The sequence below is a fragment of the Wickerhamomyces ciferrii genome, contig 00236 (assembly GCF_000313485.1).
Source record: "Wickerhamomyces ciferrii WGS project CAIF00000000 data, strain NRRL Y-1031 F-60-10, contig 00236, whole genome shotgun sequence".
In the NCBI taxonomy this organism is placed as follows: Eukaryota; Fungi; Ascomycota; class Saccharomycetes; order Phaffomycetales; family Wickerhamomycetaceae; genus Hansenula; species Hansenula ciferrii.
Window position 1 is genome coordinate 25,217 of NW_011887504.1, and position 15,792 is coordinate 41,008.

At 32.9% G+C, this 15,792-nt stretch overlaps 9 protein-coding genes across 9 annotated transcripts; 2 read left to right on the forward strand and 7 right to left on the reverse strand.

Annotated features, from left to right (window-relative positions):
- Positions 1-243: 243 nt before the first annotated feature.
- TRM13 (tRNA:m4X modification enzyme) lies at positions 244-1,521 on the forward strand (the record flags this gene model as incomplete). The annotated part of the gene is made up of 1 exon (XM_011273566.1): positions 244-1,521. The coding sequence occupies one exon, from the start codon at positions 244-246 to the stop codon at positions 1,519-1,521; it is 1,278 nt and encodes a 425-aa protein (XP_011271868.1).
- Positions 1,522-1,651: 130 nt separating this feature from the next.
- On the reverse strand, positions 1,652-2,319 carry TMA19 (Tma19p; the record flags this gene model as incomplete). Its single annotated transcript, XM_011273567.1, has 2 exons — positions 1,652-2,212; positions 2,305-2,319. 2 exons carry the CDS (start codon positions 2,317-2,319, stop codon positions 1,652-1,654), a joined length of 576 nt encoding a protein of 191 aa, XP_011271869.1.
- Positions 2,320-2,574: 255 nt separating this feature from the next.
- On the forward strand, positions 2,575-3,478 carry BN7_5860 (uncharacterized protein; the record flags this gene model as incomplete). Its single annotated transcript, XM_011273568.1, has 2 exons — positions 2,575-3,386; positions 3,466-3,478. 2 exons carry the CDS (start codon positions 2,575-2,577, stop codon positions 3,476-3,478), a joined length of 825 nt encoding a protein of 274 aa, XP_011271870.1.
- Positions 3,479-3,887: 409 nt separating this feature from the next.
- OAR1 (3-oxoacyl-[acyl-carrier-protein] reductase (NADPH)) lies at positions 3,888-4,658 on the reverse strand (the record flags this gene model as incomplete). The annotated part of the gene is made up of 1 exon (XM_011273569.1): positions 3,888-4,658. The coding sequence occupies one exon, from the start codon at positions 4,656-4,658 to the stop codon at positions 3,888-3,890; it is 771 nt and encodes a 256-aa protein (XP_011271871.1).
- Positions 4,659-4,926: 268 nt separating this feature from the next.
- Positions 4,927-6,354, reverse strand: BUD22 (Bud22p; the record flags this gene model as incomplete). The annotated part of the gene is made up of 1 exon (XM_011273570.1): positions 4,927-6,354. The coding sequence occupies one exon, from the start codon at positions 6,352-6,354 to the stop codon at positions 4,927-4,929; it is 1,428 nt and encodes a 475-aa protein (XP_011271872.1).
- Positions 6,355-6,738: 384 nt separating this feature from the next.
- Positions 6,739-8,433, reverse strand: PGM2 (phosphoglucomutase; the record flags this gene model as incomplete). Its single annotated transcript, XM_011273571.1, has 1 exon — positions 6,739-8,433. The coding sequence occupies one exon, from the start codon at positions 8,431-8,433 to the stop codon at positions 6,739-6,741; it is 1,695 nt and encodes a 564-aa protein (XP_011271873.1).
- Positions 8,434-8,936: 503 nt separating this feature from the next.
- Positions 8,937-10,379, reverse strand: BN7_5864 (Aspartate aminotransferase, cytoplasmic isozyme 1; the record flags this gene model as incomplete). The annotated part of the gene is made up of 1 exon (XM_011273572.1): positions 8,937-10,379. One exon carries the CDS (start codon positions 10,377-10,379, stop codon positions 8,937-8,939), a length of 1,443 nt encoding a protein of 480 aa, XP_011271874.1.
- Positions 10,380-11,046: 667 nt separating this feature from the next.
- Positions 11,047-13,764, reverse strand: AFG3 (ATP-dependent metallopeptidase FtsH/Yme1/Tma family protein; the record flags this gene model as incomplete). The annotated part of the gene is made up of 1 exon (XM_011273573.1): positions 11,047-13,764. One exon carries the CDS (start codon positions 13,762-13,764, stop codon positions 11,047-11,049), a length of 2,718 nt encoding a protein of 905 aa, XP_011271875.1.
- A 576-nt stretch (positions 13,765-14,340) lies between these two features.
- NPL6 (Npl6p) lies at positions 14,341-15,783 on the reverse strand (the record flags this gene model as incomplete). Its single annotated transcript, XM_011273574.1, has 1 exon — positions 14,341-15,783. One exon carries the CDS (start codon positions 15,781-15,783, stop codon positions 14,341-14,343), a length of 1,443 nt encoding a protein of 480 aa, XP_011271876.1.
- Positions 15,784-15,792: the final 9 nt, after the last annotated feature.

Here is a 15,792-nt window from a genome sequence, read left to right on the forward strand (position 1 = left end):
CGCCTTCAAAATCACAACTGAACAATCTATAGCTCCGAAAATCTTGCGGGTAAATCTCAATTTTTTCATGATGAACGTCTGTATACCATTTAAGACAAATTATCCTGATCTAGCTAGTAACATAATCTTATTGAAACCGTTGGAAAGTCTAATACGAGTGAACTGTGTGATACGTATGCCAGTTTAGTTGAGCTTAAATTTATTTGGAAAAAAATTAACTGGTATAAAGGTCGAGTTTGAAAAATGTCTAGTTCAAAAGTTGATAATATTCATCAAGCTCCACTAGCTGACCCAGAGCTTAAAATATCAGCAAAAAGAAGAAGAAAAGAAAAAGAAGGTAAAGTTGTTGATAAAGAGAGATTACAATGTGAATTCATCATACCCAAGAAAAACAGAAGATGCCCTTTAACTTGTAAGAAAGATGTACAATACTGTGCTGAACATTTAAAACAAACTCAAAATGATATCAGAGTAACATGTACGGTTGATCCAAGACATACTGTCTGGCAAAAAGACTTGAAATCACACGTGAAGAAATGTGGTGCTAAAGCAGTGGAATCTAAGCAGGTGTCATGGTTTAAAGAGAATCATAATTGTGTTTTACCATCAAAAGTAGATGATCAAGATACTCAAATTGACTATTCTAAATGGATACCCAAAGTTGAAAGCATATATTCAAATTTTAGGGACTTAGAGTTAATTCAACTAGAGCATGACGGTGTCAAGGAAAGAGTTGAAGAGTTAGGAAACCCAAAACATGCTGTTCAACAATCATCATTGATCTCACATCTAGATAACAAGAATCTATTATCAAATGAATTAACATATGTTGAATTTGGATGTGGTAGGGCTGAACTTTCAAGATATATCGCCAAATCTGTCATTCATAAGACTGGCTCAGCTGCAGACTTTATACTTATTGATAGATCGCCAACTAGAATGAAATTAGACTCTAAGATGATACAGGATGCTGAAGAGCGAAAGCTAAAGACCAAAATCCATAGAGTTAAGATTGATATCAAAGATTTATATCTTGATAACATTGTTGAAACTGATTTTGCAAATGAAAAGGGATTTGTTGGTGTCTCTAAGCATTTATGTGGTGCCGCTACAGATCTAACCATACAATGTATCTTAGCTAACTCAAAATTCAATTCAAGATTCACAGGTATGATCGTTGCAATGTGTTGTAGACACTGTTGTGACTACAATATGTTATCACAAGATTCAATTGAGTATCTCAAAAAATTTGGAGTTGAAAAAGAAGGTTTCAAACATTTTATGAAATTTGCAAGTTGGGCAGTTAATGGTAGAAGACCAGGTATGAAAGATGAAGATGGTACCGATCATGTGAGTGGTTTGAGTATCAAGCAAAGAGAAGATCTGGGATTAAAAGCTAGAAGGATAATTGATGAATCAAGAAGATATGCTCTAGAGCAAAAGGGTTATAAAGTTCAATTGTGTCATTATGTACCAAAAGAAATATCATTGGAGAATACATGTATGATCGTGAATAAATAATGGAATGCATATAAATAGATTATAAAAATTTTCTACAAGTTTGTAAACGAACAAGCGATTAAGAATTGAAAAAAACTTCACGTAATTAAGGCTAATAATATATATATAATTTATTAAATTTTTTCAAAGCTTAGACTTTGTTTTCTGAGATACCATGTTTCCAGACACAAACGTATGGAGTAGTACCATCTTCACGGTAGTTCATTAAGACGATCATAGCATCTGGATCCATAGATTCACCAGTGAAGAATTCCCAGTCTTTGAATGAACCGATAACTTTTTTAACGTAAGTAGCAGCACCTTTTTTGAAAGTATCAACTTCATCTGGGTTTTTTTCTTGTAAGTATTTTTCAACTCTCTTCATGTAATCCTTAATGTAAACTAAGAAAGATTTTTTGTCGAAAGCAGTTTGTTGTAAACGGAAGTTGTAAACAATGTTGTTAACAGTTTCTTTGCTTGAATCAACACCTTCTTCAGCATCTTCAGCAGATGGGTTGGCACCAATATCAATGTTATCGTCACCGACAACGATGTTAGCACAGTCAGCTTCGTAGACAACACCGTCAACTAATTTTGGTTCATAAGAGTCTGATAACAATTCGTCGTTTGAGAAAATATCCTGTTTAAAACTTGTTAGCCAATATTTCTTCACATTGTATTGTTGGAAAATTTGATGAAAGGCTGATAAGATCTATAAAAATTGGTAATTGACCAATTCAAAAGTTCTAACTAACATCATATACATCAAATCACCCGCTGAGTTCACTCATTCGATTCACTTACTTGGTAAATAATCATTTTGAAGTTAATAGAGGTCTGATTGATGAGTTGAAAAGTGTTGATTAAAGTAAGGAAAATTTTTTTTTTATTTTTTTAAATTTTCCACGAGGTCGTTCGCAGAACATAAAAGAAAGAAAAAGATGAAAATATTTTCCTTATTAGGCAGTTTCCGTTTTGGGATTATTGTTTTGATTTCGATTTTATTGTATAAACATTGATGATTTTAAACGTTTGAAAGAAACATTTTTGCTCGTTAACTGTCATTCAAAGAGTATGGCTCGAGAATTCGATGAATTGGTACAAGGTATAAATGAAAGTCTTTTGAAATATCACGAATTGGTGGAAAATAGGTCTATATTCAAACAGTATGAAGGAGAAGATCATCATAATGAGAATAGTATAGTTCAAGATGAGAAGAATGAAAGTTTAACTCTGGAAGAAGTGAAACCACAAAAAAGATTGAAATCAAAAAATGTATACAAAAGAACAAAAGCTGATATTAAACTGCCCAAAATCAATGATTTATCTGGAATTGAAGGTGAATCAATAGGGAATATGGACCAGTCATTTGAAGCAAATAAGGAGGAAGAATCATATGGCACAGAGCTCACTGAACCATGTACTCTTGCTCTGGGACAGCTTGAATACTTTACGGATGCATTCATATATATGGCCAGCTCAAAGGGGTTTCCTACGCTGTCATCCCTTTCTGCCTTTAAAATTGGCCTAACAGAACCTAAAAATGAAACAGAACTGATGACGACGCCATATTATACTATGATTGATAATCAATATGGCTTATACTATAAGTTAGGTCACTCTTTGAGAAACGTGATACAATCAGGTCACCTTATGTCTTCACTTTTACTACCCAAGATCTTTCAAAAATGTATCATATCGAAACTCCCCATTTGTGAGATGTTGATAGAGCAAGTAATTCAAGAACATGAACTTGTGGAATTTTGGGAAAGAATAGAAATAATTGAGACAATAGCACAAGGAACATCAATTGATACTAGAAAAGTCATATTTGTTAACTGTCTGGATTACATTGAAGCATGTAATGATGAACATTTAAGCTATCTGTATGGATTAATGGATCAATACAGTAGAGCACATTATTCAGTATGTCTTGATATCATAATCAATCTTATAGAGAAACAGATTAGAAAACTGATAGATCCTAAAAATTTTATGAAAGAATCAAACATACTTCAAAAAGAACATTACATTATTATGGAGCAATTATCAAGGTTCATTAAATACACAACTTGCATAACAAACAAAAGCATCAAATTCATTAGCATCATCCAAACAATATGTCAACCGGTTGAACAATTTGGAAACACTATGGCATTATTGGAAGCATTTTTCAGCAAAAACAACAAATATAGTCATAAATGTATCTCATTACATGAAAAAACTATTCTGCTGAAGATTTTCAAGCCTGAATATCATATAACATCATTTTTCAATAAATTCGCATTAGGAATCAATTATGAATCACCATTGATCAAAAAAGACATCAAACTTGTTAGTGGGAAATCACGATATAAAAGAGCCAAAATATCATCTGGAGATTTAATTTAGATCACAATACCATTATCAACAACAATGTTTTGGCCAGTGATGCTTTCATTCTCCAATAAATACAGCACAGTATTGCTTATATCATTTAATGGCACTCCTTCTTTTTGCAATGCATTATCATAATGTAAACCCTTTCCCATTTCTGTTTCCTTAATTAAACCAGGTGATATGCTATTGACTCTTATCTTTTTAGATCCCATTTCAACAGCTAAAGCCCTGGTGAATCCTACTATCCCAGCTTTAGAAGCGCTGTATACTGAGGTTCCTTTGAACCCTTTCAGTCCTAAAACAGATGAAATGTTTATAATTGAAGATGGCGAATTTTTCATCAATTGCTTCAAAAGTATTTGGGATAAAATAATTGATGAAGTCAAATTAGTATCAATAATCTTAGAAACTAATGATGATGGGGTAGAAAATAACAAAGAGTTTTGTGATACACCAGCACAATTGATCAATATTGATGCTTTCTTCAATTGATTTGCTGATAAAAAAGTTTCATAAATTGAGCCTGTATCTGATAGATCACATTGTATATACCCATGTTCCTGGTTATTGGATATTATTGACAACTCATGTTTCAAATTATGCCTCAAAACGTCCTTTTGGCGTGATACTAAAATGATGCTAGCTCCTTGTTCCGATAGCTTCTTAGCAATATGGAGTCCTAGTCCACGAGAACCACCAGTTACAACTGCTGTTTTACCAATCAATGACGGTGATGACAATGATGAGGTGGAATTGAATCTCTTGAGAATAAACGACATGGTTTATTGATGGTTAGATAGATCATTGAATATTCTTGTGATCAAACAATAGACGCTCAAATTTTAGATCTACTAATGTTTTAACTTTTTATAAGGGTAGTTTTCCCGCGATAATCATTTAACATGCATTAGACTCTGGGATGATTAATAAACTAAAATAGTCTCATTTCAATCACTTCAGAAGAGATATAAAAAGATAAAAAACCCTACACGATAAAAATTTTATTCTCTATATATGAAACATGCATTAATGATATTATTACTCGGATTAAAACTTAACTTTCTTACCTTGGAACTTAACGTTCTTCAAAGCTTCTTCTTGTCTCTTCTTAGCTTCCCAAGATGGATGTAATTTAGTATCTTTTTCTTCAGCTTTAGCTGGTTCAGGTTGTGGTGAGAAAGGTAATGGCTCTGGTTGTTTGGCGTCTTTATTGAAAGTACGTTGCTTCAATGGAGCTGAATTTGAACCAGTGACTTCCATTTCTTTAGCTTTAGCGGCCCTTTTAGCGACTCTTTCTTCATATTCTTTTTGTCTTTGTTCACGTTGTTGCTGCTTTTCATCTCTTTCTTTCTTTATATGATTTGCATTGTTTTTAAACTTAGCTTCCCAAATTTTTTGTCTTGCTCTTTGACCTCTTCTATTCTTCTTTTTTGGTTTAGTTATTTCTTCAACTAATTCATCTTCTTCAATCTCTGAATCTGATCCACCTGAAAAATAACCAGCAGCTAGTTCTGGTAAATTATATTTAGCTTCTTCTTTTTTAAGCTTTTCCTTTTCCTTTTCCTTTTTGGTCTTTTTAGGTTCTTCTTCAAAGAAATCATCTGCTTCTGATTCTGATTCTTCTGCTTGTTCTTGATCTGAAGGCTCTGTATCTGTCACACTATTATAATTAATCTCATTATCTAGTTCAACTTCTTCATCTTCATCTTCAGATCCAGCAACCAAAGCATCATATTTACTGTAATCATCATCACTTGCATCTTCGCTGTTTCTTCTATCTTCTGCTTCTTCTTCTTCGCTTTCTTCATCTTTGTCATCGTTTCCTTTAGTTTCTTCTTCTTCACTTTCGCTTTCACTTGATTCAAGATCTTCAATATCTTTCTTTCCATCTTTATCCTTAACAGGACCTAAAATGATCTTGAAACTGTTCTCCACAATCTTCACAATACTTGAAATTTCTTTATGGTTCATAAGTTTTGAATAATAATTTTTTTGATCTTGTGATAAAGAATTATAAAAATTTGATTGATTATTTGGTGATTCTTTATCAGTTAGGGATTCAACGATCCATGCTGGTAAGTATTTTGGTGTTGATTCAGGCTCATTCTGAAGTTTCTTAGGTATCAATTTGAAAACATTTTGGATCAATTTAACAATCTTAATATTTGTAATTCTATCAATATCTAAGCTCTTGATGAATTTAGTTTCTTCTTCTGAAGTTTTCTTTGAAGCTGGAGCTTTGACGATCTTTTTCAAAGCTCTTTTATATTTGACTAAAGAACTGTGTAATTTTTTATCGAAGACATCTTGTCTTAAAGCATCAATTTCTTTTAAAGCTTGAGATTTATTACTTGGTATTAACGATTGTTTCCTTTTTGATTTTAATAAGACTTTTGATTTAGGATAACGTGGTTCTGTTTTGAGAAATTCAACTTCAAGAAGATCTAGTCTCCAAAGACTGTTTTGTTTAGGCATTATTATGTAGCAACAATTATGTATCTATAACAGTAATTAAATGATACACACTACAAGTTATTATATGGATCAAGTCTATCTTGGGAGGCTTCACTTAAGAATAAATTTTTCGGTGATGTTGCCTTAACCAAGTGATGACTTAGGTAATCATTTTACAAAGTCGTATACGTATACTATATAATCTGCAACTACAATAATATTACCTCTACAAATTATGTACTTATTATATTATGTGTAAGTTTCATTTAAAATGAATTATTTAAGCAATACTAAATGTTTTCTATAGCAAATTATTTTTTCTTTCCTCCATGCAACCTTAAATTATTTAAAAAAATTATAATTATGATAAATAGCTAAATATATATTGTTTTTCCAACTCTGAATCTAAGTGATAACATCTGGTTTATCTTTACCAACGAATTCTTTGAATTGTAAAAATTTAGTAACTTGTTCGATGTCATCTTTTAAAAATTCAGTAGCATCCTTTTCATATAATGATGAATCGTTTGAGAACTTTTCTAAATATAATCTAATAGTAGCACCTGCAGAACCTGTACCTGACAATCTAACAACAATTCTTAAACCATTTGATAGTTTAGCGAATAAACCTTGGTTTTTAGAGACTGATCCATCCAAATCGGTATAGCTGAAATCACCAGCTTCTGTAACTTTCACATCACCATATATAGTTGAACCAATAGTTTCTTTTGATGTAGCAAACTCACCAAATTTTTTAACTAATTTATTAGCACCGTCACTTTCAACATTTTCAAAATCAAATCTAGTGAAGAAAATACGACCATATTTTTCCCAGAATTTTTGTTGGACGATTTTAATTGAAACATCATCATTTGGATGTAATTCACTGTAACCGGCTAAAACGTTTAACCAAGCAACAATGGCCCATAAACCATCTTTTTCTCTTACATGGTTTGATCCTGTACCGAAACTTTCTTCACCACAGATTGATAATTTTTTAGCATCAAATAAAGCACAGAAGAATTTCCAACCAGTTGGGACTTCATAAATTTCTAAACCTTTATCTTTAGCAACAAGATCTAAAGCAGCAGATGTTGGCATTGATCTGGCTAAACCGTAAACACCTTGTTTTTTGAAATAAGGAATGAAATCAGCATATTCGGCAATAATAGCGACTGAATCACCTGGTGAAACAAAAGCTGGGCCTGAACCGTAAATCATATTTCTATCACCATCACCATCAGAAGCAGCACCAAAGGCAATGTTTTCATTATCAACTCTATCAACTAAAGTTCTTGCATAAGTTAAGTTTGGATCTGGATGTAATCCACCAAAATCTTCTTTTGGAACGTAGTTTTGAATAGATTCTAATGGTAATCCTAATTCATCAATGAAGATAGCTTTACCATATGGACCAGTAATACCATTCAAAGCATCAAATAAAACTTTGAAACCTTTTGGTTTTTGAGCTTCAATGAATTTTTTAATCAAATCAAAATCAAAAATTTCTTTCAAAAATTTAACATAAGCTTGAGTTGGATCAATGATTTCAATAGTTAAAGGACCAACTTTGGTTTCGCCAATTGTTGATAAATCAACCTTTGGAAAGTCTTGAATGATTTGATAATTTTGTAATTCTAATGATCTAGCAAACATAGCATTGGTAACAGATTCAGGGGCTGGACCACCATTTGCTAAGTTATATTTTATACCTAAATCGTTTTCTGGTCCACCTGGATTATGGGAAGCAGTTAAGATGATACCACCAGTGATTTTACCTGGGTGGGTTCTAATGACATGAGAAGTAGCTGGGGTTGATAATAAACCATTTTGACCAATAATTAATTTGGAAACTCCATTGGCGGCAGAAATAGCAGCAATCAATTGGATAACATGATCATTGTAATAACGACCATCACCACCAACAACCAAAGTTGAATCTTGTTTACCTTCTGGGATTGAATCTAAAATGGCTTGAATGAAGTTTTCTGTATAGTTTGGTTGTTTGAAAACAGTAACTTTTTTACGTAAACCTGAGGTACCAGGTTTTTGGTCTTTAAAAGCTGTTGTTGGAACAGTTGTTGATTTGAATTCAGACATCTTCGCTTATTTTTGATATGTAACTTGTTGGGGATATCTGAAACCTGTTGTATATCTTTGAAAGCTCAATTGAACAATGAATAAATAAACAGAAAGAATATGAACAGAGTATGAGCTTAATTGGATAGAGCGGTTAGGATTGAATGTTCTCTGGAGAAATCGCAATGAAGCCTGGTGTGCTATCCCTGAAAATCACGGGTTGACAAAGTTTAACTCTAAGGAATTAGAAAATAAAAACACAAACAATTTGCTTTTCCAAGAGGCCTGCAAACTTCCGACAAAGATCGCATAGAAAACAAACAAGTCGCTCAATGCGGTATTTCCGGGGTTCTCTCACGTGATGATTGAGATCCGGAAACACATATACAATATCATTCATTTACAAATTACAAAAACATAACAAATTCAAATTCTTATATTATAACTCCCAAAAACTCTATATAACACAAGTGAAAAAAGAATATTAAATAAATAATAAATAATAAATGGTACTATAAGTGTTTCTATCTTGTAATTTGATCAATAGCTTCAGCTAAATATTCAACATTACCTTTGTTAATACCACTGATGGAGAATCTACCATCTAATGTTGCATATATGGAAAATTCTGATTTTAGTCTCAAAATTTGCTCCTTAGAGAGACCTGTATAACAGAACATACCATTTTGATTGATCAAATGTTTCCAATTTGATTTTGGATTCTTAGCTTTCAATAAATCATACAAGACAAATCTCATCTCTTTAATACGATCAGACATAATAACAACATCTTGCTCCCATTGTTTGTAAATTGACTTATCAGATAACACAATTTCAACTAATTTTGCACCGTGAATTGAAGGTGATGAATAAATTGATCTGATCAATTTCTTGATCTGAGAATCAACAGCTTGAGTTGTTGAAGAATCTGGTGTGATTATAGAAAAAGAGCCAATACGTTCACCATAAAGTCCCATATTTTTAGCGAATGATTGACAGATAAGGGCAGTTGGCAATTTACCTGCTTCTATTTGTTCGTTGATCATATCAATCAAGAACAGATCTTTTGTTAGAGAACTTGATTGAAACCCTTGATAAGCAATGTCGATAATTGGAACTAGTTGGCGTTCGCTCAATATCTCGATTATCTTGTTCCAATCGTCTCTTGATGGATCTAACCCAGTTGGATTATGACAACATGCATGTAACAAAACAGATGATCCAGGAGCAGCATTTGATAAATCTTCGAGTAATCCATCGATATTGATTGCATTTGTTTCAGGATTGAAATAAGTATATTCTTTTGGTGTTAATCCACAATTTTTAAAAATATTGATGTGATTAGCCCAAGTTGGATTTGATAAGTAAATTATATTAGATTTATATGGTGACCAATTTTTTAAAAATTCACCAGCAATTTTCAAAGCACCAGTACCAGATAATGACTGGGAAGTTGATATTCTATTTTCTTTGATGAACTGTTTCCCAATATCTGAATGACCAAAAAGAAAGTTTTTAACTAAAGTATTGTAATTTTTGGATCCATTAATACCCGTGTATTCCTTATTAGATTCATGTTCATAAAGGATTTTACTTGCTCTCTTGATTGAAGGTAATACAAAGGGTTCACCAAGATCATCTCTATAAGCACCAACACTCAAATTAATCTTTCTCGGATTTGAATCTTTATTAAAATCCTCTGTGATACCCAATATTGGATCTGCTGGAGCTAATGGAATATGACTCCAAAACTTTGAGCTTGATGAAGAAACTGAAGCGGCTGAAGACGCAAATATTGGATTGTAATGTTCTGACGCTTTAGCACCATTGTTGCCTTTACTGGTTGAAACAGAAGCCAGTGAGCTGGTTCTTGTTGATATTAGCCTAGTAACACCAAGATTAATAGCTGGAAGTGATCTATAAAGTGTCTTGTATTGCAGCGGTAATTTTTGCCTTATATGGAGCATGGTGTGTGGTTTGTGTCAGTCTCTGATCAACAGTTCCTGTGGCCTTCACCTCTTTGTTGACAACACTCAGTATCTATTGTGAAGCTCTCTTTTAAGAATGCAAATATGAACTTTGAAACTTTTCGTACTCTTTATATAAATCAGAGCTTCGTTTTAATGCGTTTGTGAAATCCTGGACCGCTGTAGAGGGGAACAACAGAGGAGAAATAAATTTGAACCTGAAAACTGCGAAATGAAAAACTTTTGGCTGTGGAATGGAAAGTTGGAGTAAAGTATGGTCAGGTTATCGGTTGGAAAAGTGGAAAAATGATCCAAAAAAATGAGTGAATTCGGGTCCTTTTTCGTCTAATCTAAACGATATTTAGTTTTTCTTATGATCAAAGAACCTTCTGATCTTTATACTAGTTTTGATGCAACCGAGTGCTTAAATCTTTTTAGATCTTTAAAAAATTCGCTGTGCTTTTCATCATGTGCCATCCCGAGTCCCAACCCTACTAATTTAGACCTATGACTGGTGTCTTGATTAGTCTTGAAATAATAGTATCTAGTCTTGAAATGTTCTGCTGGGTCTACACTAGTGTTATAAAGTATCTAGTTAATGCATAAACTTATACGTCTTTAAATATTTCTATATACATGTAATGTTTTCTTTAAGTTCATTTCATAATTAAGCATCAGTATTAGCTTGTGGTTTTGGGTTTTTAGGATCTAAATATTTCTCAAATGCATCGTTTTTTTCTTTGAAAGGTCTTGGTCCTAATAATTCAATCATATCATTTCTGGTCAAAACTTCCTTCTTCAATAACAATTGTGCAACTTTTTCTAGTTCTTCAGATTTAGCACTCAATAATGAACGACATCTATCAGCACATTCGTTGATAATTCTTTGGATTTCTTCATCAACTAAAGTACCAGTCTCTTCACTGAATGGTTTAGTCAAATCGTTGTCACTTTTACGTTCGTAAGCAATTGTACCAATCTTATCAGACATACCTAATTTAGTAACCATGTTGGTGGCAATTGCACTAACTTTTTTGAAATCATCACTTGCACCTGATGTAACTGATGGAAAATGTAATTCTTCACTAATACGACCACCTAATGCCATAGTCATACGATCATATAATTGATCAACACTTAATAAATAAATATCTGGAGGTAAATATTGAGCATAACCTAAAGCACCTTGGCCTCTTGGGATAATACTGACTTTCAATAATGGATCAGCATATTCCAAATACCAACCACAAATAGCATGACCGGCTTCATGATATGCAACAACTTTCTTTTCCTTTGGTGATAACAATTTAGATTTCTTTTCTAAACCAGCAATAACTCTTTCAATGGCTTGTTCAAAATGATGTAAATCAACGTTAGCATCATTTTTTCTAGCGGCAATCAAAGCAGCTTCATTAACAGCATTTGCAATATCAGCACCTGAGAAACCAGGAGTTAAAGCAGCTAATTTACCAGCTAATTCTTCAAAGTCTTGCTTTTTGGCTTCATCAGATTTTGTACTTTCATTGAGTGCTAATTTAATTTTCTTCAAGTGAACTTGGTAGATTTCTTTACGGCCTTCTAATTCAGGTTTATCAATTTGGACATGTCTATCAAATCTACCAGGTCTCATTAAAGCTTGATCTAAAACATCCGGTCTATTTGTACCTGCTAAAACAACAACATGTTCACCAGTTTGGAAACCATCCATTTCAACTAATAATTGATTTAAAGTAGTTTCTCTTTCATCATTAGCACCACTGATATTACCTTTTGAACGAGCTTTACCAATTGCATCAATTTCATCAACGAAAACAATAGCTGGTGCATTTTCTCTTGCAGTTTTGAATAAATCACGAACACGAGATGCACCAACACCTACAAACATTTCAACAAATTCTGAACCTGAAACTGAATAGAACGGAACACCAGCTTCACCAGCAGTGGCCTTAGCTAATAAAGTTTTACCAGTACCTGGTGGACCTGAAAGTATAGCACCTCTAGGAATTTGACCACCTAATTTTTCATATTTTTTTGGATTCTTCAAGAATTCAACAAATTCCATAATTTCTTCTTTAGCTTCAGCCATACCTGCAACATCTTGAAATTTAACTTTAACATCAGTTTCTTGATTGAATTTCTTAGCTTTACTTTTACCAACATTGAAAATACCACCAGCTCCACCGAATCCACCTGATCCACTGGTAGATCTCTTTGTAATCCAATATAGACCACCAAGCATCAATACAGTTGGTAAGAATTGGAATATAGTTCTGATGAAACTACCTTCTTGAACATAAACAATTGGAACTTTGAAATCTTCTTGAACACCATTTTCATTTTGTGCTCTTTGTAATTTATGTTCAAAATTATCAATTGAACCAATGGTAAAGAAATAATAATCTAAGTTACCACCGGTTTGTTGACGTCCATTATCATTTAAAACAACACGAGCAATACTTTTATTAACAATGATTAATTTTTCAACTAATCCCTTGTCTAAAAATTTTGTACGGAATTCTTGGAATGTTATTTCATGAGAATTATCACTTGAAAAGAATAGAGTACCAAAATAGAACAATGCAACAATGAATAAAATCAACTCAAAAGGTTGAACTCTTAAAGCATAGATACTAACATTTGGATCTGAACTATCTTTGGTAAATCTCTTATTTTCCTTTTCAGCTTTTTCTTCAATTCTTTTAAAAAACTCATCCCTTTTCTTTTCTTCTTCAGTTCTAGTATCTTTCTCAAATGCGTCTTCTTCTTTAGATTCTTCTTTTGTTTGAGTCTTCTTTTCAGCTTGTTCTTCTTTACCTTTGGATCCATTTTCCATTTCACTGATATTCATATTTCTTAAATCTGAAGCATCAATACTTTTTGTGAATGGTAGAAATGGATTAAACAGTTTGAAAAAAGATGGTAACGGTGGTAATTCTTCGTTTACATCAGGACGAAACATTTTATCAAAAATAGCTAAATCTCTAGCTAAAATCGAATCTTCCTTAGCACCAGCTTCTAAGAATAGCCTTATATATTTCAATGGATTTATGTTATTATCCATTAATTCTGGAACAACATAATCTGGACTCTCATAGAAATTAATCTTATTCTTTAATTTAGCAAATTCTTCTGATGTTAAATTTAAGGATTTTTGAATTTTGTAACCTTCAATACCCGCATAAAAAGTTTCATTATCATTATTGGTTTTAGAATCATTTTTTAACAACAATCTTGAGGTTTGAAATTGCCTAACGTTGAATATTATTGGATTTATTGTCTTGATATTAGTTCTTGGTAGTATTGTATTTATCAAAGTTGATCGAGAAGTGAACCTCGATACTCTAGCAGAGTTTACTAGCACTGAGGATAGTCTTGATCTGATCATTTTATTCAATTAATGATGAATCTGTTGATAAGTTAATATATGATTCCTTCAAAAACTTTCCTGGAGGCAATATTCTGTAGCCTTGTGGTACTTGAGACAATCTCCAAGTCCAATACAAAGTCAATCCAAATGTTTCCCTTTCTAACAGAAAAATGCAGTTTTATACGCACTTTCAATCAAACTTATATCCTCGTAGCCTTTGAAATCCTTAATTTGATGTAAGTTTGGTAGATAGATTTGATAGAGTATCAACACCTTTTGTGGGTTATTGCCATCAGAACTATGTCCCGTTTTTTTCTTCGGTGTTGGAAAAATCCCAAAATGCTTATGTAACGTTAATAAGATATTCGGGATCTGGATCTAGCTGAGTCTATTGAATTGAATTCAATACAGGAGCTACTAATTTGCAAAGTGTACTAGCGCTAATTTGCAAAGTGTATGTTATCTGAAGCAAGGGATAAGACACAAAGTTTTCTAAAAGGGTTCATTTAACCATTAAAATCGCTACATCAAAGTTTATTTAAAAAACAATTCTTTATAATACACAAGTGACAAGACACAATCATTTTCTTAAATTTAACTCAATTCCTCATATTTTTGTTGCTGTAAAATGGCCTGTTTGACTTCTTCACTAACGACACCATCGAAAATTTCTAGTGGAACATTCTTCAACCCTGTATGTTTAGCCAAGTTATCAGTCTTTACAATGGTTTCATAAATCAATTTCTTTTTTGAACCATCATCTTCTTCCCTTGGATCAATGATTTTTTTGAATTGAACACGGTTTGGTTGAGTTAATTCAGGCACGAAAACAATACCAGTGTAAGGATCTTTTAGCCCTTTAGATAAAATTTGACGTCCTTGTAATAAACTTGAATCAAATTGTCTAACAGCAACTGCATGTTGATACATCCAATTTTCTTCGTTGATATGATTAGTTGATTTGAGTGCTTTCATTGATTTCATTTCTAATGATTCCAGTTGAGGAGTTGGTGCAACTTGACCATGATATACACTTGAAGCACCATGCCATGCAACGAATTGATTTTGATTATATGGTGTACCTTTTGGAGGAATAGCATCTTCTGGTTCAGCTAATTCACCTTCAACAACTTTACCTTTTTCTCTCAATTTCTTTGCGTAGTAATCATCAGTGATATTACGACCACCCACTATAATCTTTGCACCAAATTCTTTATATATACTTTTAGCTGTAACCAGACCTATCACTCTACCTTTATATGAATGTGGGATTATTTCACGATTAATCAAATCAAATTTTTCTTCTGGTGTTAACACAACTTTATAAAGACGTCTGTGTTTTTGAAATAATAAGTAAGAATCTCTAAATCCCATACATCTTGCAGGTTCTGTTGAAAGCATATAAAGTCTATCACCTTTACCCTTAACTGTAAAAGAGCGTACTCTGAATTGTCTTCCATCTTTTAATTCACCTAAAGGTGTAATTTTTTCTTCACCTTCTTCATCATCTGTCACGATATATTCATCATCTTTCATTTCAAGAGGTTTTAAATCTTCTGGTGGTGGTGGTGGTGTTTGTAATGACATTGGTCCTTTACGACCTCTACCTGGACCACGGCGTATTGGTCTTGAAGGTGTACTCGTTCCTGAATTTGTTTTTTGTCTCTTGTTATTCTCTTCGTCATCTTCTTCCAATTCTTCGTCTAATTCCTCATCTTCACCTTCTTCTTCATCATCACCATCTTCTAATTCTTGAGCAGGCGTACGTACTCTTTTGGATCTTGAAGTGCTTCTTTGTGATCTACTTCTTTGCCTTGATCTTGGTGCCTCTGCATCTTCGTCGTCACCTGAATATGGTTCATCATCTTCATCATCATCTTTTATTTCTTCTTGATATTCTTCATCTTCTTGTTCTTTTATATCTAATGGTTGGTCCAATTCAGTATCAACTTGAGGTTCAACTGATCCACCTCTTCTGGATGACCTTCTTGGGGTGTTGTCTGTTGATGCGGAGCTTCTTGACCTTCTTGGTGGCATGGTAGTATG